General features: G+C 41.7%; 2 protein-coding genes across 7 annotated transcripts; one reads left to right on the forward strand and one right to left on the reverse strand.

The window, feature by feature from the left end:
• Positions 1-162: 162 nt before the first annotated feature.
• On the forward strand, positions 163-13,911 carry Plc21C (Phospholipase C at 21C). Of its 6 annotated transcripts, none has more exons than XR_013059103.1 (20): positions 163-256; positions 1,102-1,215; positions 1,330-1,476; positions 2,073-2,344; positions 2,461-2,545; positions 2,622-3,039; positions 3,145-3,265; positions 3,343-3,538; positions 3,608-3,932; positions 4,032-4,214; positions 4,307-4,516; positions 4,594-4,913; positions 4,979-5,293; positions 5,371-5,415; positions 5,496-5,697; positions 5,760-5,982; positions 6,058-6,373; positions 6,487-6,678; positions 6,770-7,699; positions 7,840-13,911. XR_013059103.1 is itself a non-coding variant. In XM_033348207.2 (19 exons), exons 1-19 carry the CDS (start codon positions 182-184, stop codon positions 6,890-6,892), a joined length of 3,882 nt encoding a protein of 1,293 aa, XP_033204098.1. In that variant the 5' UTR covers positions 163-181; the 3' UTR covers positions 6,893-13,911. The 6 variants fall into 6 exon arrangements, 4 of the variants coding, with proteins under 4 accessions (XP_033204098.1, XP_033204100.1, XP_033204099.1 ...); XR_004465756.2 differs by having other exon boundaries at positions 6,770-7,212; XM_033348207.2 differs by having other exon boundaries at positions 6,770-13,911.
• On the reverse strand, positions 13,763-15,829 carry jhamt (juvenile hormone acid methyltransferase). Its single transcript, XM_033348215.2, has 5 exons — positions 15,151-15,829; positions 14,918-15,089; positions 14,712-14,844; positions 14,492-14,639; positions 13,763-14,313 (listed from the first exon to the last, which is right to left on the reverse strand). The coding sequence occupies exons 1-5, from the start codon at positions 15,335-15,337 to the stop codon at positions 14,111-14,113; spliced, it is 843 nt and encodes a 280-aa protein (XP_033204106.1). The 5' UTR covers positions 15,338-15,829; the 3' UTR covers positions 13,763-14,110.
• Between the last annotated feature and the right edge of the window lie 7,782 nt (positions 15,830-23,611).

Consider the following 23,611-nt stretch of genomic DNA (forward strand, 5'->3'; position numbering starts at 1 on the left):
TATAATTAAAAGTAAAAGAACGTGGAAATAGCAAGATCATAATAGCGTTAGAAAAACTATAAGTAGTACGGTTTGCATTAAAATCAATTTAAGCGCGATAGGCGCACGTGTAGTGCGTCCTCGTTAATCTGGTGGTTTGTGAAACTGAGCGCCTCCTGGCGACGAGGGTAACGGGTGACGGATGACGGGTGGCGGTGCTTGGACTTGCTCGGAACACCTTCGGTACGACGCGCGGAAGAATGTTCTTCTGGACCAAGTGAGTGCGCGAGTGCTCAGAAGTATAAAAACTTTCTCGGTGCACATCAATTGGAAGTTCCTTTTATTGCGGGGCATATGTATTAAATTATTCTTTTCATTTCCATCGTGGTACTAGACAGTGATTTCACATTCTCGTGATTTGTTGTTTCTTCAAAACGTTTAATCAATCGAGACTGACGTCGATGTTGACCAAAATCTCCACGTATCTGTTATCGATATTCATAAGACGGTACCCGCCAGAATTTTGAGACGACGGCGACGGCGTCATTGTCAAAATACGATTTCATCTTTCATTACAGATGATCAGACAACGGCACCTGTCAAGATAAGGTGGTTCACGAGGTGCGTCTAATGCATAAGAAATTCTCGATGAGGCTTACGTCGCCCTCACCGTCACCCTCGCCGTCGTCGTCGCCGTCGCCGTCGCCGTCGTCATCGTTGTCGTTGTCGTCGTCGTCGTCGTCGCCGTCGTCGTCGTTGTCGTCGTCGTCGTCGTCGTCGTCGTCGTCGTCGTCGTCGTCATCGTCGTCATCGTCGTCGTCGTCGTCGTCATCGTCGCAGTCATCATCGTCGTTGCCGCCGTTGTTGCCGTCATCGTCGTTCTCGTCGCTGGTGCCATTACTGTTGTCGACGCCGTCATCGTTCTCATCGTTTTTTTCTGTATTACCGCTGTCATCAACATTTTGGTTACAGCCATTGACATCATCGTCATTGTCATTGTGGTTATCAAGGTCTTTGTGCTTGTTATCATTGCTACTGGCATAATTAGCCTGCATCGCTTGCTCCTTTATTAATGCATATGTGCTAAGAAGTAATATTGCTTCTATACCAAACTACTCGCAGTATCCTTCAGGCAGGATGGCGGGTAACAAAACAACAGGTAGTGTCTTGCAATTTAGACCGATTGAGGTGTCTCAACAACTACAAGACGGAGAAAAATTCATCAAATGGGATGAGGTATGAGTTGCAAAACAAATCATAGTACAATATTGTAGATTGTATAATTAAATTGTAATATTCAAGCTATGTTATTATATGTATGATATTAATTTTATTTATATTTTTATATAGGATTCTGGTATAGTAACTCCAGTAACATTGAAGGTAGACAAGTTTGGATTCTATTTGCATTGGGTGGATCAACATAATGAGATGGATATGTTGGATATTGCTGTAATAAGAGATACAAGAACTGGGAAACACGCAAAAGTACCGAAGGTATTACATTGTTCTTTCTTTATTCTTTTTCTTTGGTAATTTATGTATTTTAGTTCCTTATCCTTTAATTTAGATAAGTCAATTTATGGTTGATTACGTAACGGACAAGAGTAAAATTAGTTAAATGTTTCATTAGATCTATATATTAGTATGCATTAGGTATAAATATTTGGAAATGAAGCTGTCTTGACTTTCTATAATTATATCATGTTTTTGCGTGGTTGCTAATGACGCACAGCACCACCACATGATAATTATTGACAAATCTATAAATAGAATGTTACCTACTTTATGTCCTCAATGTAGTTCATTTTTTTCAGTCACACCTATCTTTGTACACAATGGACATATTCTTAGTTATATAGGAAACAGAGCCGTTCTTATCTGTTTCATTTTCCTATAAATCAATAAACATTTTCTAAAGTGATATTGTTCGCAGTTTCAGTTAATGTTAGTAGCTTATTGTAATGGAAACTGCTATTATTATTATAATGTGCATAAGCTAATTCCATCAGAATAAATCTTGTTAGGACCATTGCATTGAAATCTTAGATATGTATTTTATCAACATGCTTAGACAAGCAAATGATTTTCAGGATGCCAAATTAAAGCATCTTGTGACAATGGGTTCTCAAGATTCTTTAGAGGAAAAGACAGTAACAATTTGCTATGGATCTGACTTTGTCAATATGAATTTTATTAACTTCTGTACAACACGAGCAGAAGTTGCACAACATTGGACAGAGCAAATTTTTCAGCTCGCGTATAATTTATCTCTATTAAATATCAGCACAACTATGTTTTTACAAAAAGCACACACTAAACTTACACTTGGAGCTGATAAGTCAGAAAAGATTCCTGTAAAGAAGTGAGCACAATTTTCACATGTGTATTAAATTTGATATATAGTACATATAATAAATATATAATACGTATAAATGTTATAAGATACATATATATATATTTTATATATTGTTATTTCAGCATAATAAGAATGTTTACGCAAAACAAAGAAGATCGTAAACGCGTCGAGAAAGCGCTTGATATTTCCGGTTTTCCATCTGGGAAAGTGAGTATAATATTTTATACATTTAATATGAATATGGTTTCCCTGACATTAAAAATTGTATTCCGTTTGTTCTTAGAATGACGTAATATCATTACAAAAATTTCAATTTGAAGATTTTTTCAACTTTTATAAATCTCTTACTCAACGATCGGATGTTGAAAAAGTTTTTGAACGCATCGTAGGCAATAATAAGCGTAGGCTAATGTCCATCACCCAATTTGTTGATTTTTTGAATAAAACTCAAAGAGATCCGCGTTTAAACGAGATATTGTATCCTTATGCAAATGAGGCGAGAGCAAAGGACATTATAAGTCAATATGAACCAAATAAATGTAATGCCAACCGGGGTCAACTAAGTTTCGATGGATTTTTGAGGTATTTAATGAGCGAAGATAACCCAATCGTAGCTTTGTCGAAACTTGAATTATCGGACGATATGGACCAGCCGCTTGCGCATTACTTTATAAATTCTAGTCACAATACATACTTAACAGGTACGTCACGTTTGTTACTTTTATTCATAATCGATCAGGCTTTGAATAACGCCTTAAATATCGATTTAAATATATTAGTTCTTATATTTTTTTTAATATTTTTAGGACATCAACTTACCGGAAAAAGTTCCGTTGAAATATATCGTCAGTGTCTGCTTGCTGGTTGTAGATGTGTAGAATTGGACTTTTGGAACGGAAAATTTGATGAACCTGTCATTGTGCATGGGTATTTTTATTTTATAGCAAGATAATTTATTGTATTTGAAATTAAGTATGAAACGCTCCTTTAGAAATATTTTGTAGATATACATTTGTACCTGAAATAAGTGCACGAGATGTAATTGAAGCAATTGCTGAAAGTGCTTTCAAAACATCAGAATATCCTGTTATTCTTAGCTTTGAAAATCATTGTAATCCAAGACAGCAAGCTAAAATAGCTCAGTATTGTAGAGAATTATTTGGAGAAATGCTGCTAGACGCACCTCTTGAATCTCATAAGGTATTTTTAGTATATTTACAGTCATAACATTTTATCTCTAATCTCAGTTTTGTAATGTGTATTATTTAGTTGGAACCAGGACAAGAGTTACCACCTCCATCTTTATTAAAACGTAAGATTATAATCAAGAACAAAAAGAAACATCATCATAAGAAAAAGGAGCATAAGAAGAAGGAACCGACACCAATAACAGAATCTGAAGAAGGAACTCAAGAAAACGAAGACAACGGAGTAACGAATCAAGTAGCGGAGGGAGAGAATGGTACGTCACCAGATATTGTTCCTCAAGTTGAAACGACCGACAAAGATCAGCAAATTGGAAATGGAGACATTTCACATCCCCCTATGCTGCAGCAGAGGCAAAGTAGTAAGGATAGCACTCAGGATGATGAAGGTTAGTATTCATTAAAAAAATTATAGTTGTAAAATCATAACTTTAACTATTATAAAACATAGAAAAAATTACATTTTTCTTTCCTTTTTTGTTTTTTAGATGAAGAAGAGGAATCAAGCACAGAAGAGGATGAATCAAATGTGGAGGACATTAAATGTGATAAAGTGCCTGCACCTGACAAAGTAGCATCTAGCGCGAAAGAAACGGAAGCTGGAGCGGAAATTTCAGCTTTAGTTAATTATGTGCAACCTGTTCATTTCAACAGTTTCGAATCGGCTGAAAGTACGTTCATATGTGTGTATTACAGTAACAATTATTAAATTAACTTTTTTATATTTGATATTATGATTCCATTATTTGATCAATATTCACAGAGAAAAATCGTATGTACGAGATGTCATCATTCGACGAAAAACAAGCTACGACGCTTTTAAAAGAAAGACCATTAGAGTTTGTAAATTATAATAAACATCAACTATCTAGAGTGTACCCGGCAGGCACGCGTTTCGACTCTAGTAATTTTATGCCTCAAGTGTTTTGGAATGCGGGTTGTCAACTGGTCGCATTAAATTATCAGACACTTGGTATGTTTGTATTTTGAATAAACTTAATATTAATCACGGATTGCGTGTAGACTAATTTGCACTATTTCGTGTGTTAGATCTTGCTATGCAATTAAACTTGGGAATTTTCGAATATAATCAACGTTGCGGGTATCTTCTGAAGCCAGAATTTATGAGACGAAAAGATCAACGATTGGATCCTTTCGCGGAATCAACTGTAGATGGTATTATAGCAGGAACAGTTCATATACACGTAATATCGGCTCAGTTCTTAACAGACAAAAGAGTGGGTACTTACGTGGAAGTAGATATGTATGGTTTACCAGCAGACACAGTGAGAAAGAGATTTCGTACGAAAATTGTTCCAAACAATGGAATTAACCCTGTGTACGACGAGGAACCTTTCATATTTAAAAAGGTAAAAATTAATATTTCTATGTAACTGATGTTATAAATACAAGATTTGATTTATCTGTTTATTAGGTTGTCCTGCCTGAACTTGCTTCAATTAGAATAGCTGCGTACGAGGAATCAGGTCGTTTAATTGGTCACAGAGTATTACCTGTGGTTGGGTTATGTCCGGGCTACCGACATGTCGCTCTTAGAACAGAATGTGGTCAACCATTACCATTAGCAAATTTATTTTTACACGTAATTGTGAAGGATTACGTACCAGATGGGCTGAGTGAGCTTGCCGAAGCTTTGGCAAATCCAATTAAATATCAGAGTGAAACAGAAAAAAGGGAAAAGCAATTATCAGTTCTTACAGATTGTGCAGAAGATCCGGAGGAAATTGATGTAAGGTTTGAAACGTTAAGAATTTATTTATTACTAATTTACTAATATACTAACAAATGCATACTAACATTTTCTAGGATAAGCCTAAAGTTGGTGAAGGAGCAACTTCTTCTAAACCAACTGTAAGTTCGTCGGTCAAAAAATTTCGATCAATATATATAAATCAATTTATTATTATGTCCGTTCTAATGTTTTGTTTTAGGAGGAAATCGTCAAGACAAAAAGATTACAATCTGTCGGTGAATTACCAACACTTACTCCGACATCGACGAATGTTCATGGTAGACCATCTGTTGCTGGTATAAACACGTCTGATTCACAAGATAATGAGCATGGAACGTCGACACCTACGGTTCAAGCCGTTGATGCTTCTACAAATAAAAGTCCAGTCAATGTCAGCGGCAGTAAGTATCGATTACCGATCACGTTCTATTTAGAAGATATAAACAATTGTTTTATGATACAGTGAATGATGAAATAGTGGCTGAATCATTAGAAAAATTAATGGAGAACAAACTCGTCCGAGAGAAAAAAATGGAGCTTGAGAAAAAACTCGAATCATTACGGAAAAAGCATGAGAAAGAAAAATTAAGGATGCAAACGCAAAAAGGATCTATTGATGGTGAAAAGCACAAATCGAAATTTTATGTCAGCCATAAATTAGTGAAACGGTTGTCGAGTAGGAATATGTGAGTTAATGATTTTTATTCAAGCAACCCCGTTCATGTATAAACATGATTATATATTTTTATATTTTTTTATAGTTTTTCAAGCGAAGTAGGGTTGAGCACGTTAGCTTTAGCAGAAACATCAGAATGCCCAGACATAGAAAATCGCGAAGGAAATGGTGGAGCTCCAAAGGGACTTCCCAGAAGTCAGAGCGAACGTTTGCTGGCTGTATGCAAAGCTCATGTGCAACAAGAACGAGAACTTCAAGAAAAGTATTATGAAAGCTTGTTTTCAACAGTAGAGAAAGTAATGAAAACCTCTCAATCTAACCAATTAAAAACATTGAGAGTACTTTTGGAACGAGAAACCGCCGATGTTATGAGAAAGCTTCAAGCCACGAGGCATGGAGAAGTGTGTTTCTTATATTGTCCTATAATATATATGATATATAAAATATAATGCATAAAATGTATTTCCTAAATTACGTATCAGATATTGTAGCAGCCGTTTGTATTTAATCGTAGGTGAAACAGCTAGCAAAAGTACATAAAGATAAAGCCGAGCTAGATCGTATGAAGAGGGAAGTTGCAAAGTCCACGGTTGAAAAGGGCGTGAATGAATGTACACGGTTAACGAAAATTTATGAGAAAAAGAAGGCAGAGCTGGAACGACAGCACGAACAAGTTCGACAAAGGCTAGAAGCAGAAAGGACAAAGGTACAAATTTATGACATTGTGTTTAGTTTAGGATTATCAATTTGTGTAATATGATGGTAACGATATAAGATGTATGTTTCCTTATATTCAGATCAAAGCATCTCTAATGGCAGAGTACAGCAGTCGATGTAGTAAATTCGAGAGTGGGGAGCTACCTTTGTCGCCATCCGGCGGAACTAGTATGCCGGAATCTCTTAGTGGGAATACGTATTGATTGACTAAAATGATCGATAATTTAATATCGATGTCTCGTAATGACATGGTTGGAATATTCTCAAATTCATGGCAGTAAACTGCTTTTGCTGAAAGCGTGTATCTATTTGGGAAGTTGATAGTAACAGATTGTGCGTTGCGCATCCCAAACAAAAAGGGGTCGCAGCGGCGGTGTAATGATAGAAAATTCGTGAAGTCTACGCAGTTACCTGTATTTTGCTAAAATAATTTTATTTACTTCCAAAAATCTCCTTTGCAAAACGTGCAGCATTTATAAGGTGATATATGATTTCGATGAGCAGAACGCCATCAGATTAGAAGGTAATTGTTATATAATGTTTTGTCCACAAAGCATTTTATAAACGTCTTACGTACGAGGAATGTCTTTTGAAAAGATTTAATGATCTGATAAGCAACATTTTAACTGATTGCTACGGATAAATGCATTCAAACACGTGAATCTCGTCGCATATGAGTTATTATGAAAGGTTCGGCGTTGAATAACGCGTTAAGACTATTTTCTATTTACTCAAAGTTCTTTGAAAGATTAGTAATATATATCGATCGATTGTTTAATCGATTGATTCTCTGCGCATGCGGGAACGCCATTTTGATCTCAACACGGAAAGTAGCATTGACCATTGCGTTCGCAAGGATAGGAAGTTTATCTTTTCTTTTCTTTTGTTTTCTTTTTTTATTCGATGTTACTTACGCATAGTATTAAACACACTATTCTCTTTACATAAAAGATCATCGTTGTCAGTGCCGAGATTTTGTTCCATTTTAAAAGCCAATGAAATTTCGGAAGGTAAGAGCGAAGAGTATGACTATGTGAGAGAGGTACACGATTCTAAATAAGAATAATATTTCTAAGTGCTACTATTTAACTTGTTATTATATGTATAAGATGTTATTTAATTAACAAGTCGATGTTAAATCGCGTTCCAGGATACTCGGGTTGTTTATAATACGAAAAAACATTACTGATCGGTGTGTTGGTCGGACTTTGCCGAATTCAAAATGCGACGATAAAGGAAGTACGTTAGTGAGAGTGAAATCTCTTTGGCCTAGAGGTAAGGAACGCGATAAAGTTTACGATTCGGATGGGCGTGTGCGTGATTTGATATATTTTTGACTGAAAGTACTCCGTATAAAGACATTTTTTGAATAGTCCGTATTGTGAATGATAAAGAGACCGTATTGTATAAAGAAAGCAAATCTAGAAAAAACAAAAAAAAAACAAAGAAGAAAAAAGAAACTAAATATTAATGGAAACGTTTCTAGCGTTTTTGTACCGCGCGATTTCATGCTGCAGCCATTTTGAGGCCGGAGCGAAACGATTGGGGCGAGCCTCTTTTAGGAAGACAATCAAAAATGTTACGCTGTAACATTGTCCTTGTTGTTTCTAATTATACGATAATTTAAGTAATTCGATATTACACATACGTATTATATATATATATATACACATATATCTTAATATATATATGTATATTATACATACATACATATGTGCATACATATGTACATATATATGTATATTCTTAACAGTTATTACAAATTTGGGGTTAAACGCCACACACCTATGCATTGTAAATCTTTTTCGTGTGATCCATCGCATTAATTTATTTGGTAATCGTCATTTCGGTACGTCGGAAGTATCGAGAATCGCGAGCTTTTACAAAATGTCGTTTTATTGATGATTCGTGCTCATGACCGATATACCATTACATCTTATAATATGCAACATGTGTGTATATATATACACACACACATACACGCACGCACACAAACATTCGTATACATTCACGTGCACAAACAAAGCGTAATCGTGATCAATGCGAATAGAAAGGAAAGGAGTACCTTTGCAATTATAATACTGTCGTCGTTTATGTTGCGCCGACGGGTTACGAGCGGATCAATCCCTTCGATTTGGAGACTGAACTTGATCCTGAATCGTTGGTAAACTATTGTCTGTTCTTGATTATTTTGCCACCGTCGATTTATTTATTTAACGGGGCCTCTTTTATATTACGATGTACAAAGTTTCGTGTGTCTTGCGAAAATTTCAATCTGCACAATGAACGTTTGCGTAACTTGTTAGTGTTTAGGCTCGTTTCATTTTGACCATTTTTGCGAGATATCGCGAAAAGGGAGTCAACGTTCTCCGTGTTGCGCAGTTCTACGCTCCAATTGTACATGTTAGTTTTGTGTAAATTTATATCTTTAGGGTTACTTCGTTTTTCTAAAGATCATTTGACGCAACAATTTTTATGAAATTTTCTTTTATCGTATTTATAATTTGGACGATTTTACAATGAGTCAATGCAACCAACGATGTATGAATTGGGTATACACTGTTTTCTCGAGGCATAGAATTTTTCTGGTAGTAGGTATGCGAGCGACTCGTACGGTTTAGTTGGTCGACTGAAGTAGAATATGCGCTCGATAACGGAAAGATACTGACGATAGCGAAAATTGCAAGTCCTATGAGAAACATAGTGAGAAGGTATCCTAAACCTCTAGCAATGTTATAGTAACTGGCTGTTTAATTCATGTGCAAAACACTGTATTTTTGTTATTATAAGATGGGTATTATCGTATGTTGCGTATCCGGCAGAAAGAGATCAGTTTAGCGTTAGGTAGTTTAGCGTGTCCGCTTAAACGTAGCTGTAGATTTCCATCCGGATGAAACGGTCGTACACGTCGAGTTACCATTTCCTTAAGTTTATGTCGATTTATCGTGATTGCATTTCTCAACGAGTTACCATCTTCCACAAGAGGAGAAGGAAAAGAAAAATGTTATACGTTGCGGTGGACTCGATTGGTGAGAATATTTAAGTCGAGAGGAAATCAGTGATAATCTATTAAAAGATGAGATAATGTAAATGTAAGCGGGTATAATTTAAGTAGCGGTAGTCATTGGACTACCTGTAGCGTTCTAACGCGAGAGAAATCAATAGTATATTATGCTAAGTCGTACAAGATTATCGGAAGTTTATATATATATTATAATATGTATACATATATATGTAATGTTCGTATACACATTATACGTGTGTCGATGTCTTTCTGATCGTTTAGTCGCAACGATGCACGCCTCTCGCATCGCTGATCCTTGCGATACCAAACGGGTTCAACGGGGTGAGGAAGGAAGTTGGGGTACCAGAAGATTTTCACGATTCGATGCAAAGCACAATGTTCGATAGATTTCCAAGAACCGTACAGGTATCGCGGCGATGCGTGGGCGTAAATTTCTCCAAACGCTTGTATAGACAAGAGCGGAACGTTTTACGAATAATCGAACTGCGAAGAGAATCAGTTCCTCGATTAACCAGGTTACGTGTGTTGCGGCGATATCGAACCGCGTCGAATACGTTTCGATTGTTCGTATCTATAGTTTTGCCGCAAACATTTTGGTCTCGCGAGCCGGTGTGCAAAAGTCCTCCGAGAAAATCGAGTCAGGTTCGGCTCGCGCAATGCATTTCCTTTGAATATTTTTTTTTCTCCGCGCGCCATATCTTAAAGATATCGCACAATTCAATCGGGACGATCATCGTTTCGTCCTTTTCCTATATTCCTGTAATATGCATAATGCGTACGCGAGCGCCATTAGAACGTCTTCGAGAGACAGGTCGTCTGAATGTATTTGCTATCTGTGCCAGCGTATACGCGCTCGTATATTATGTATATTACACACGTACCTAATGTATAAGTATAAGAAAGAACTAGGCTACGAGGACAGATATTATATTCATGTTGATATATTATGTGTTGTTGCTGTTGATGTTGTTAATAGTAGAGTAGCGAAAAGGTGGCAGTACTAGTATAGTCGTTGTTCATATAAAGTTAATGCGAGGCTAGTTTTGTGTTACTTGTATACGATACATCGTCGCGTAATCCATACGAAGACAAATCGGGACACTCGCTATATCGTATCAGCTGTCGTATCGCGAAGCTTGCCAAAATTGAAATATGTTTTCCCGACGGAACGAACGATCGCGGCTGATCGAACGGCGGCGATTCGTGCGAATTGCGCGCACATTTTATCGGCGTATCGATTAAAAGAGACGCGACAAAGGGTGTACAGATTGTACGTACACATTGCGATTGTATGTTGTAAGGAATTTTGAAACGGCCTATCGACGATCATGACGGTTTGGAATGTCGTTCACGTTCTTTTTGAAATACCATGCGTGAGATTTTTGAAAGGACGTTTAGTCTTTTCTTCCAGGAGTTTCGTTAATCACGTGTGCCCAGGAGAGTGTCTCGCGCGAACAAGCGTCAACCAAAATTCGATCGTGTTTATTATATGGTCTCGCGTTACAATTTCCACCTCGCGCAATCTTTTTCTATGATACCGTACAATTATCCGGCTCCCGTATAACAAGGATCTCTTGTGAAACAACGATTCTTCGTACCTGACTCGATTCGTCTATCGGTCCAACGTTTTCCGTGAGCTTATTCTACAGAACCGCGAAGCGCGATAAAAAGCGAGCAGAGAAACAAGCACGCGAGAACGGGACACGCTTTCTTATCGCATTCAAATGCCAAGCTCTGCAAACAAGCCGTTGTTTTCCGATCGTCAAGTCTGTCAATTCTTCGATGCTTCGAATGTTCTTCGATGTTCGGTGTGATTTTTCATTCTATCGACTGGTTCGTTCTTCTTGCGATCTTCTAAATAGTTGTTTTTCTCGCATTGTTTCTCGATTATCGAGCAGAGTGTTCTTATTGTTATACATATAGTTCTTTAGCTTTGTCGAACATGTATCGTCATGATTATTCTTGCCTTCCACTTTAAGCGACTCTCCATAGTTCGATGCGGGGACACGAAGCAACGTAATTTCCACGGCATCGTATCATAAGCGTTTGTGTCTTTCTTTCTTTGAAACAGGTTGGTTGGTTCGGCGATATTTTCTTCTCATTAATCGGTATCCTTTGGAAAGCTATTTGAGCTAAATTTATTGTTCCCTATGTATCGCGTAAGAAACAGTGGTATCGATCGTCGCGGAATATTTACGGACGATTAGTAACGCTCGATCCGTTTGCGATGTGGAGACGCGTAATATAACCGCGTTTTTCTTCCGCAAATTAGAACGACAGGTCGTGTGTCGCGCGTAGTTTGTTTTCTCTCGGGGTTACTTCCACGCCGCAACGGGTACGGTCGATTTCTTTCGTCGGCCGTCACGCAACACACCGAGAAAATGAAGGGTTTCGCCGTTTGGTCGCGTCCACGAGCTACCACTCGGCTCCCTCGTCTCGTCCCTGGTTATTGTTAATTGCCCGTACAAAACCGTGCGTACCTATTAACCGTAAATTACGAGTCGCTTCCACATTAGACCGGCCAGGGGAGAATTATTCGTTGTAACGTTCTCAAGATCTTGTCCTGATACATATTTTAAACTACTTTATACCGTCGCCGCGCGCCAATTGATTTAACGCGGTAATTTAATTTTCTGCAAAAAGTTACTTTTTCGTGGTACGCGTGTTACGCGTACAAACACGCAGCTGTTACAGACAATAATTTCGCCTCCCTAACTTCCGGAAAAAGGTGGGAGTTTCGAGAAGAAGTTTTGGGTCGGCGTTTTCGGTTCGGTTTTCCATTTCAACGTAGAATCTCATTTCTAAGATCTTTGAATACGAAAGCATTCGATTATTCGATAATCAATCGCAAATACGAAAACCACTAGAGCCGCGTCGATTCTGGGCATCGACTTTGATTTATTCGCGCGCCTTCGTCTCGTATACTTCAGTATTCGTCGTACTATGTTCCCTTTACGGTTGAAATAACGATAAGCGATCAGGCTTAAATTCTACGATGTTTATAGACTCAACTAAATGCGTGCTTAATTTCCTTTAATACTACGCGTAATATCCTATAAACGTAGACTCGATAGGTATGTTAAGCAAGATTGAACAGTATCGATCCGCGAGTCGAAAACTATTTGTAATCGATGGTTAGCCGCGATGCCGTAGAATCTCGTTGCAACGCACATCTCTTTCAATCCGCGGAACGCGAGCTACGTGTCGCACGGACGTGTTTCATTCTTTTTGTTTCCTTATACCGTTGTCTGTGTTCTATTCTCTGGTTGATTTGCCACGATATCGACGTGTCCCCGCGATCTATGGGTTTGTCGAAAGCTTCATTCGACACTTGTCGCGTACTCCTCAAACTGGCCCTCCGTTTCCGCTAGTTGTTCACGCGACGATCAACCCTTTCGTCGCGGTGAAAAATTCACACCAGATCTTCCGTAACGATAAGACTTTTTTGAATCGTTTTTTACATATATGTATACTACTTCCACCTTTCTGTCGAGTCGCGTGTTATCGCGATCGCGGCTTATCGGTTATCGTTCCCCCTTTGGACTGTTTTCCTATATTTTGGGATATTTTTCGATTTCGACGCATTTACATTGTTTCTCGCTTAAGCATAGGTCCGTGTTATAGATGTAAACGCGATAGAGACAACTTCGTAGACATGCTGCACGTTGGAACTTTTAACCGACATCGATCTCTGATTCACGACGGTCAGTTTCAGTCCGTGATAGTCAATCTCGAGTTGTTTCCATATAGAGTTTCGGTACCGTTCTCGTCGAGTGATCCGCGACCGTTGTTCTCTCGAGTAAACGAGTAGAACATCCACGTGACGAGTTGAACTCTTTGCCGAATCGCGTGAAACGAAATCCTGGCGATTTACGCCACATCGATATTCTTCTTGTTTCTAGTATGGTGATTAAATTTGTTCGGACTTGGAGGAAGCGTCGTAATACCGAAACAATCGATGTCAACTGACTTATAAACTTGGGTGTATTTTTTAGGAAGAAGTGTTAGTAAAATTGTTATTCCCTGTATGGATATCGTAAGCACTGTAAAACAAAAAAAAAAAAAAAAACAAAAATAATAACAAACCCACTTATATCCGTATGACGATATATGAATTTTAACGATATTCTATAAATGGCTGTACCGTATTGTAAAATCAAAGAATATAGCGTACAATAAAGATTAGCGTGATAGAAACGATACGTGTTGTTACTTGTGTCTTGACTCGCTTCTCCTTTTGATGTTCCCTTGTTCTACTACCATTGTCGTCGATGACAGTCACAGAATCAATGAAATTACAAAATCAATAATGCCATTTTACCTGTTTTATTAATAACGACGGATACAATGATAAACTCTCATCCCTGTGATCAAAACAAAATTCCTAATGAATTTTTCAGCATGTGTCGGAAGGCTTCTTTACATACGCCACAAGAATGTGATATCTATCCAAAATACTATATTCTTGTTGACCGTTGTCGTTTTTGTTCGGGAATAGGATCTTCTGGCTCGCTACTTCGCGCACTACCACATTCTCGAACTCCTCTTTGAGGTGATCAGGGATCCGCGAGATGAAGGGATTAACCGCAATCATATGACCTGCAACAATGATCGATCCGCTTTTACAACGTGTAACCTCCTTTTCAACCTATATTTCCGTTACTTTGCTCTTGATCCCAGATATTCAAGCTCCTTTGCTCCTTTTATTATCGCCAGCTAGGAAACGCGATTTAATTATATAGTTACGATACTTGACCAATACACTACGATTCTGTACGTTTTAATATTTGCATGTTCTGGTAAACGAAGCTTTTTTCTCTCCTGCTACAGTGTAGAATCTCGAAGCCTACGTCCTCCAGCATCTTCCTTAATGCCGCTCGGGAATCTTTGCACCGATGGAAAAAAGGCACGAAGCGATTTGCGTCCTAAAGCGAGAGCGATTGGCTGAGTTATTCAGAAAATTTGAATTATTGGAAAAATATTATTAGACGCGTTACCTCCATATATGGTTTGTATCGTGGGTTCTCGTGAATCCTCATGTAGGCATCGAAACCGTCGTTCCAAGCCAGGAACATAACCAGAGCTTTTCCTCCTGGTCGCAGTAACTTGTAAATATTGTCGAAGGCTCTCCTAAATTCAACAACGATGAACGTTAAATTGCACGATAGAATAATTAAGTAAGAGAGTTAGGGACGAACAGTACCAAGAGTTGTGACACCAATGGAGGCAATAAAAGGAGAGTACGTTGCTATATTGGGCTAATTCCTCGTTAGGTAAAGCCAAGGTTTCGATGTCCAATTGCAAGAACGATAAGCGTTTCTCGCCCTGGTACTTCTGCCTTGCGTAATCGGTCATCGCCTTCGATATGTCCGCCCCTGCAAACATTTACAATGTCTGGACCATACTTCAACCATCCTTTTGTCCTTGTTCCTTTACCTACTAGCTCCGCTTCCAGTGACAACTTAGGTAGGATCAGCTTCTTCGTAACGTCCCCTGGTCCGCAACCGATGTCGATGCACTTCCCCCTCATCTCGGACATCTCTTTCTTGAATTCCTCGATAATGTCGAACGCGTCGCGGTACTGAGACTTGCTCGCGTTCACGTATTCTTCTACCATGTTCATCTCTATTCGACTGTTTATCTTTCTAACGATGTATGAATTTCTAACGAAACTTAGTTCGAAGCGAACGGTCGAACGATTCCTACGTGTCTCGCGGTTATGGATCTTCGAGCGACCGCGACAATTCGTGAAATTTTCAAGATTTATGTCGATCGGTGACAATGGCTTCGGTGTTCCGGGGGTGGGGAAGAAAAATATGTATTGACTCAATACACCGTCAGATCTTCTACTGGTGACTTTTCGACCCAACTTTGGTATTTATATTCGGTGAGTCGTACAAATAACCTTCCTGCCATACAGACATACTTCTCCCATATTCTTACTTTATTATTTTCCTCCTCTTTTTTTCTTTGCTTCCGTCACTGCCTTCACTTTTTCTTTTTTCCTTTCTTGTCACGCGTGGAAGATGGTCACGTTTGAAAGTTGAATGACCTCTTCTATGATTACGTCTGGAATGTTTTAGAATCGGCTGCTTGTCCGTTTAATAATTTTGAAGATCTGTTATTTCTTATTCCATCCTTTGTGCCGTAGATCTATCGTGATCGCGCGTCTTTCCCGGATCTTCGACTACGACGGTCGTACCCAGTGTGATTCTACTTAAGCGTCAGCTCCTTAAACTCCTTGAACGTCGTCAATATTTCGCCAACCTGATCCTCGCGTATGAATATTTGTCGATTATCGACTTTGTACGATCGAAAGAAGATGGAATCGGAACTGTTGGACTCGCGTATATTAGTTACACCGTGCCCATGACATCGATAACGAAATGTATAGCGGAAGGTCCACCGTGCGTTTAGAACATCGAAATTTGATAGGATAGGTCTGGACCTACTTCGTACGAGGGATGAGGTGGTGCTAAGACGAAAGGGGGAAAGTAGTCGCGGCCGGTTTATGGGCCGTGTAGATTCGGTACCGTCCGATTTTTACCGAACATTCACGAATGGCTAAACTTGAACTGCAGTTTGATATGCATTCTAGTTCGGCTGCATTCGTTCGTACAAATAATATTTTGCCCGATTGCCAGGTAGGCCTGGTTGCACTGCCGTTTTGTAGCCGTTTTAACTTCGTAACAGGGATCATTAACCGGAAAGAAATCTCGATCCATCTGGCAGATACATTATACGACGAACAGAGATCGGTTTATGAATATTTTTAGATAGGAATATTGTAAAATTTATTGATAAAGGATGGTGTAGATTTTTCTGAATTTAAAGTTTACGTTAAAATCGCTGCATTTCTCGGATATACTGTTTTCTGACCACCATTCCCACCTAGCGAAAGGTGTCGTTAGGAAATTGAACCTAGCATGGAGGTCTATTCGCAGCGCAAACATTGTATTTTTCGCTCGATTAAAAGCCGCCCTCGTTATACAGATGATGGTTCTCAGCGTGTATTCTTGTTTCGCTACGGCATGCTGTATTTATCGCGCGCATGTCGTCGTTATTTTTATAGTCCGGCTGCTGCGATCCTGCGCCCTTTCTCTCCACGGAGCGTAATTAATAAATTAAACTGGAGCGACGTTTCTTCCGATCGATCACAGGGATTCAGCGCTTATCTTTCGTTTGCCATGGATTTGCATTCTCGGACGCTGTAGCCTGGTATTTGCATACGCGTGAACCCTAAATATAACCGTAGCTCAGGCCTATATACGTAGGGCGAAGGGCGTTTCTTCGTTAAACAGGTTAACTGGAATAATTTCAGTCGTACAATAGGACTATAGCAGTCAGATTTTGGGAACAGATGTCAACTTGACGCCACGGTATAAAAACCGTTTGACCCGCTTTGTTGCGACCTCTGCGGTTGTTTCCCTATCCTCGAATTTCCTTTTGTCTCCACATAACGCACAAACTAACGCAATATGTAGCCACCTTTATTTCGTTAAGCGCCAACAAAAGCTCATGACGCGTATCTACCTTCCGGAGACTATGCGAGCTTTGCAGTTGTGGAGTAAGAATTCAACCGAGAGAATCGTCGGTTCTTCGAGATTTTACTCGACTCGAACGTTGCTCGAGATAAAACCACGTTGGAATAGAAGGATCGACGGATAGGCAGACAGAGAGACGGAAAAGGGAGAGAATAATGGCGCAGTATGGCGGAAGAGGATGCGCGAGAGGCTCGAGGGGAGTAGAACAAGGCGGATCGTGGTGGAAAAGGAAGATGGATGCGAAACCCGCGAGGCAATGATAGATAGAGACCGCCTCTTGCTCGCGACCTCTCTCACCTTTTCTTTCAAAGTGTTCTATCGGTACCGTACTACTACTACTCCGTTACACAAGATTCGAGGATTTTCTCATCTTCCACGAAAGCAACGTTTTTCCTTTCGGAGAACGAATAGGAGGAAGGACGAAGAAGGAAAAACGTTGCTCTTTTTTTCCGTATCCTTCTCTTCCCGCGTTCGTCTCGTCTCTTTGCCTAAATCCTCGTCTCTAGGTTCGCGTGTATCGAATGAAGGAGACGGCGGAGAGAACGAAGGGCTTTGATAAATGACTGACGCGGAAAAAAATCCGTGTCGATACGTCTTGCTCGAGAAGATGAGCGCTCGTGAATAGGCAGAGAGAAAGAGACAGGGAACGCGAGAGGCACATCCGGAAAAAGTAGAAATTTTAAGTCAAAGTACATTTCTATTTTGCGTTTAATTTTTACAATTAAAAGCAGCATCGTTACGTTTAAGACTTGACAGAAACATGGGAATAATTCAGCGAACCTTATAAGAAACTTTCGAATCAATTTCAAACGATACTCCGTGACTTTTCGGATTGGGTTCTTGATGGCGTGGACGATTGTCAGGTCGATGGTCCTTTCGCGGATGCGTGCTTTATCGGAAAACACTGAGTGAGATATATGGAGAGATTATACGAGATGGCGTTTCAGAGTCGAACAGGCCGCTATTCTCCGCTCCGTCAATTATGCTAATTTCGATTGCCGCGAGATTAATGGAAGAAGGCGGCGTCCCCTTCTAGTATACATATACTCGGTTCTCGAAGCCTCGACGCCGGAGACCTGACGTTCCTTCCGCATTCGGCCGACCGTGCATAATGTACCAGACTTGTAATTATTGCGGGTTACACGCTGACCTTTGCTATCCGTGCTGCGAACCAGCTTCTCGTCTCTGCTAATTTTGCAAACACGAACCACCGATAGAATCGTACTCGACACGATGAACTTTCGTTCGTACCGAATCTGTAATACATTGGATGCCGCATTGTTTAGGTTTCCTTCGCTGGTAGAATGGAAGAAAAGAGAAGAAACAAGAAGAAAAGGAAACAAGCTACTCGATGGCATCTTCGCATCAATAATACATGTCGCTCGATATCTATAACGTCTTCTGCCCCCGCAACTTCTCTACGCAAATTCGACGCTTACATTTGCGCGTGACACAAGTGACCTCTCTTCTTCCATGACTTTACTATTGTTCAGAGATCTAACCATAAACGGTAGCGTATTGTTCACGACCCAGACCTCTCGATTCTTCGTGGACACCTCTCCTTCGAAATTTTACCTCGATTATCGGCGTCGAATCGTTGCCACGCGATAACAAAAGACCTATGCATTGCGAGACAAGGAGCGACAACGGCAGGAATAAGAGAATATTTTCAGAAAGTAGAAGAATGGGTGTACGAGTAACTGGATGTCAAAGTTTCAAGCGCCGAAACGAAAAGGTTGGTTTCGGTTAAAAGGGTCGGAGTAGCATCCCTTCGCCGTGTGCGAAAATATTAACGGACAAACGGTGAGCGCGTGTTCTATGCACGCCTTCTCTTCTTCGGAGGAAAGTATGAAAATCCATACAGTCGCTCGGAGAAAATATCCGTCATTTAAAATGGATGGATTTAGGTGGATATAAAAGTGAGGGGTGGAAGAAACCGGTGGCTGTGCAAGGGAGGCCCTCGGCACCGGAGGTTGGGTGAGCTTGGAGGCGACTACTGAAAGTCGGTAGCGCCGGTGGCGGTGGAGGTGGAGACGGAGATGGTGGCGGTGGCAGCGGCGGCAGAGCGGTGATGGTAGTGGTTGCCGGTGGTGTTGGAGATTTAAGGGAGACATTTTAAATGGATGGTTCTCTCGCAGAAGCCGGCTGCCCCTGGTATTATCCAATACCGTGGCTCGTCTCGCGGCCCCGTGTCTCTTCGCAAGAATTCGCGAGCATCCGAACGAACGAAAGAACTGCGAAAGAATTATGCTCTGACATTATTTCTGTCGCCACCTCGTGCGGCTCTTTATCCACGAATTTTCCTTTGCGTAAAAGAGCCGGTCCTCTTAGCCGGCAGCTTTTCTACGGAAAGTAAAGTTCTCGAGAGAAAGTTTCATGAAAACTCGCGACGTTAAAGCGAGAAGGGGTCGGAAAAACGCAGAGTGAGACGTGCCATGATACCGGGCTTCTACTTCGGAGTATCATCGATGTAAGATTATCTTTCGGTTCGTAACGAGCAGGGCAGATATCGCGGTCGGGAATAAAAATACCAGTGCTTGTTTCTTGTCTTTAAAGACCGATCCGTGTTGCCGTACACAGCTTTGTATTTCGCACGAAGATAGTGCTACATCTCTTTAAGAAGACTGTGTTTCAGGATCGATAGAGAACGCAATCGCATTCAACACCTCCGACATCTTTCGGTCTACCTATTTTCGCGTTAAAAAATCGTCCGCGGTACCAATGACCGCGGAACTACCCTCGACTATCAGTCTTTTTCAAGCAAGTTATTCCATTAGAAAGAACCAAAACTAGAAATTCTTCGAAATGGATTTTCTAGGAGTTCGACGAAATTTATGGCTTTTACGAGTTGCTATTAATGGCCACCGACCCTATGGCAGTTCTACTGGATCACGGCCGACCGTTAAACCGAGCCCTAATGTTTCGTAGTTATAGGCTCTCCTCTCAAACGAAAGGTTTCTCGCGTTCCGTCCGAATTATATCACGGCCATACTACTTTGGCGAACTCCATTGCCTCCTTCCGTAGCGGCGCACCTCGAAAACGGACACAAATGCCAGTGCGTTGACGCTCCACCTTTCCCGCGGATGTTCGCGACTCGTCGCGAGAGAAGGCAGGCAATCGTGAAAGAACGTTTTCCTTTCTAGTGGAAGAAGGAAAACTGAGATCGCCCAATGAGACCGAGGCGACAGTCCCGCGACCAATCGTCGAGTTTCCAGCATTCGGATGTGACTGCGAACAGGTGTGGCAAAAGAGGCTGCGGGAGTAATGGAAGAGAGACGGTAGAAAGAGAGAAAGAGAGGAGACTCGTTTTCCATGCAACGGGGGTGGATATAAAGCGCGTGGAGATGAGCAGGCGAAACCAGGAACGGCCCTGCGCGATCGGGAGTTTCCCGAATTCGTTTCATGGACCGGAAGTCGGCATCGTATTTGCGCTTTCCATTGGGTTTCCGAGTGTCGTCGGGGCCAATGGCACGACGAATGCCGACTGTCGGTGCCGCGATGCGGATTCTAGAGGGGTTGGTTACGCCCCACGCTCTACCTATACACCGAATGAAACAGCCAGAGAGAGGAACGGAGGAACGGAGAAAGCAGGAGAGGCTGCCGCTTCCTACGAAACCGACAGAGACGGGCAAAGGAACGAGCGAGATTTCCTTTCCAGTGCATCTCCTTTCCTCTTGCGTTCCCTCTTCCATTCCCGTTGGACTATCTCTGTATTTGCGAGGGAAAGAGGGAGTTTCTCCCTCTCGGAGTCTTTGTCCGTGTGCACGTGAATGTGTACGGACGTCTGTGCGCTGTGAAGAGGTCGAGAGGGAACTGGGAGGAAAACGAAGACGGGGACAGGCGGCAGAGGATGGCGGGGGAGGGAAATGGCGACGTGGACGAAGATGAGGATGAGGACGAGGACGAAGAGAGGGCGAGGGCCGCCTTGCTTCGATCCGAGAAAGAGACACAGATAGAGACCCGGAGTGAGTCCTGGCTTCGATCCCACAAGGAGGTAGACACTCGGTAGCACTTAAACTCTCCTCCCTCTGCTTACCTCCGCTCTTTTCCCTCCACCCTACAATCTGCCTTCCACTACCCTCTCCACTACTTTATCCGTTCCATCCCTCTTGGTCGCGGCACTATCTTCTCCTGCTGTTTACTGCACTCTTCTCTTGCGTTGTTTCTCCTTTCTTTAATTTCTTGCTTTCTTCTTCCTCTCTTCTCCTTCATTCCTTTTTTTCATATCCTTTAGCGACGAATGTCGTGGTTTTGGAAATTACTATCGTATTATGAGGATTAAGAAATTTGGAGGACTTTGCATTGGCAAAGACGTATCTGATCAGGCTTTATACGAGCTTCCTTTTTTTTTTTTTAAATTAACGACCCCTTCCAGCTAATTCGTTTATTCCACATGTAAGCTGTTGTATCTGAAATGACGTCATTCGGTGATGGTACGCGACAACGTTTCTCGTGGATTTTAGAAGCGGCGGGAATAGCAGCGGCGCGATTAAAGCGTTCGTTACGGTTAATCGCGTGAGCCGTTTATTTTTATAAGTCAAGGTTACCGTAACACCTGTACGCGCCTCCAGCCATGGGAATCGAGAGCAGTTTGGGGTTGACATTTTACTCGCGCTCCTATAACCGGAGGGCTCGTACGGCGTGTCGTTAAAAACGAGCTAATTGGTTTCATCAAAGCGCTCTTGGTGTCGCCGGGGAAACGAGTACCATGCCGTTGAGTGCCGGTTGATTTTTCGCCCCGTATACCGGTAATCTTCGTTGAAACGTCTTTATAAAATCGCGACCGTGAGCGCGAGCGTGAGCACAAGCGCATGAGCCGCGTTCCAGCTCCGAGCTCGCCTCTGCTAAAGCGTCAAACGTCCTTTCATTCTTTCGCGCTATTTACCCGCATATTCCGTAAAGCCAATTCAGCTTAATCGAATTTCAAATTACGCGGTTCCCGCCGGTATTTTTCTTCCGAAGCCCGGGACACGAACTTCGGAGCACACTTTCCACCCATCGATGCTCCTGCCTCTCTCTCTCCCTCTTTCTCTGCTCGTCTATCGAGACCGATCCCCTTTTTGTTTTTCACTCTTTTTCTTTCCTCCTTTTTTCCTTTAATCTTTCTCGCCTCGACGTTCCTCTAACTAACGGCGGAGAAAGAAGCGAGGCGCGAGGGCAAGCGTGGGTTAAAACCCTTTAGTCTAGACCACAGGATCGGTCGGCTGGCTGCCGGGGAGTTTTCTGTTCGGCACCACTTAACAGCAAAGCCCGAGAAAAGAACTTCTCCCCGTGAGCTTTCCACGAGAAGCAGCTTGGTTTTATCGACTATCAAAAATAAAAAACGTCGTCTCGGTAGAAAACAGAAAGGTCGGTTGGTCGGACCGTAGATTTTCGTCGTCAAGTAGTATGTACCTTCGTTGGACGGGCAATCGAGTAGTCAGTCGATCAGGATACCAGACGCAGGAATACAGTACGGATATGGTAAACAAAAATGGTAATACGTAGAAATAAATTAGTTTGCCGGTAGACACGGCCACTCGGTGGCACGATGGCGTCGCGGCGAACCAAGGGAGACGGCGGAAAAGACGGAGAAGCGGAATAAGAGGAATAAAAGGAAGGGGATCTTGAAAGTGGTCTCTCCCTCCTCTTCCCCTTAGCTGGCAATGACAGATACAAATAAACGATCCAGCGGTTTCGCGCAAGCGCCTTTCCAGAATCTAGCTTCTACCGTTCTCTCCACCACCGCCATCGCCACCACTACCGACACGGCTACCACCCCCTCTTCGTTCTGCCACCCTGGCGGAAGCGGAGGTAGGCAACGAGTACCCCGACATATCCACCACCACCTTGGGTGGAGCCTCGTAACTGACGTCATCAGACGTACAGACAAACGGCACAGACGTAGAAACCAATGCGCGAAAGGCCAGGTGGCTTACGTCTGCGTACAAATAACCGAGTACTTCGGCCACCCCTGAACGGACCCGCTTGGAGAACCGCCCCTACTATACCAACGATTCTCTTGTTTCCTAGGCGCCCCGGCTTCGACTTTGGTCCCGCCTGACTGCTTTCGCTGCCATTGCTTGCCATTTCCGTTTTGCGAAATACAACCAAGAAACTTCGACCCTCCAGCCAAGGGGTCGAGGATCCATCGAGGACTACTTATGGATTCGACGGTGTCGATGCCTCCGAGCGAACTCGATGGCCTTCGGGGGTACCAGGCCTCTTTTTGGCTCTTCGTTTCATAAAAGAGCTTCAAAGGCACCGATTATTCGTCCCGTTTAATCTCCGCTCGTCATCGGCTCGATTTACCACGCTCGACATTATACAGCCGACGAGATTTCTAGTTTGGTCCCCCTTCGTCTCGGACACG

This window comes from Bombus vancouverensis, chromosome 8, assembly GCF_051014615.1.
Source record: "Bombus vancouverensis nearcticus chromosome 8, iyBomVanc1_principal, whole genome shotgun sequence".
In the NCBI taxonomy this organism is placed as follows: Eukaryota; Metazoa; Arthropoda; class Insecta; order Hymenoptera; family Apidae; genus Bombus; species Bombus vancouverensis.

What these genes read in the sequence shown, in the direction of transcription:
- Plc21C (XM_033348207.2), top strand. Translation starts at nt 182, where the DNA reads ATGACGGGTGGCGGTGCTTGGACTTGCTCGGAACACCTTCGGTACGAC. An exon ending in AATTCATCAAATGGGATGAG is followed by an intron (nt 1,216 to 1,329) that starts GTATGAGTTGCA and finishes ATTTTTATATAG; the next exon opens with GATTCTGGTATAGTAACTCC. An exon ending in GAAAAGATTCCTGTAAAGAA is followed by an intron (nt 2,345 to 2,460) that starts GTGAGCACAATT and finishes TTGTTATTTCAG; the next exon opens with CATAATAAGAATGTTTACGC.
- jhamt (XM_033348215.2), bottom strand. Translation starts at nt 15,337, where the DNA reads ATGAACATGGTAGAAGAATACGTGAACGCGAGCAAGTCTCAGTACCGC. An exon ending in ACTGGAAGCGGAGCTAGTAG is followed by an intron (nt 15,090 to 15,150) that starts GTAAAGGAACAA and finishes AAATGTTTGCAG; the next exon opens with GGGCGGACATATCGAAGGCG. An exon ending in GAACATGCAAATATTAAAAC is followed by an intron (nt 14,314 to 14,491) that starts GTACAGAATCGT and finishes TCATTGTTGCAG; the next exon opens with GTCATATGATTGCGGTTAAT.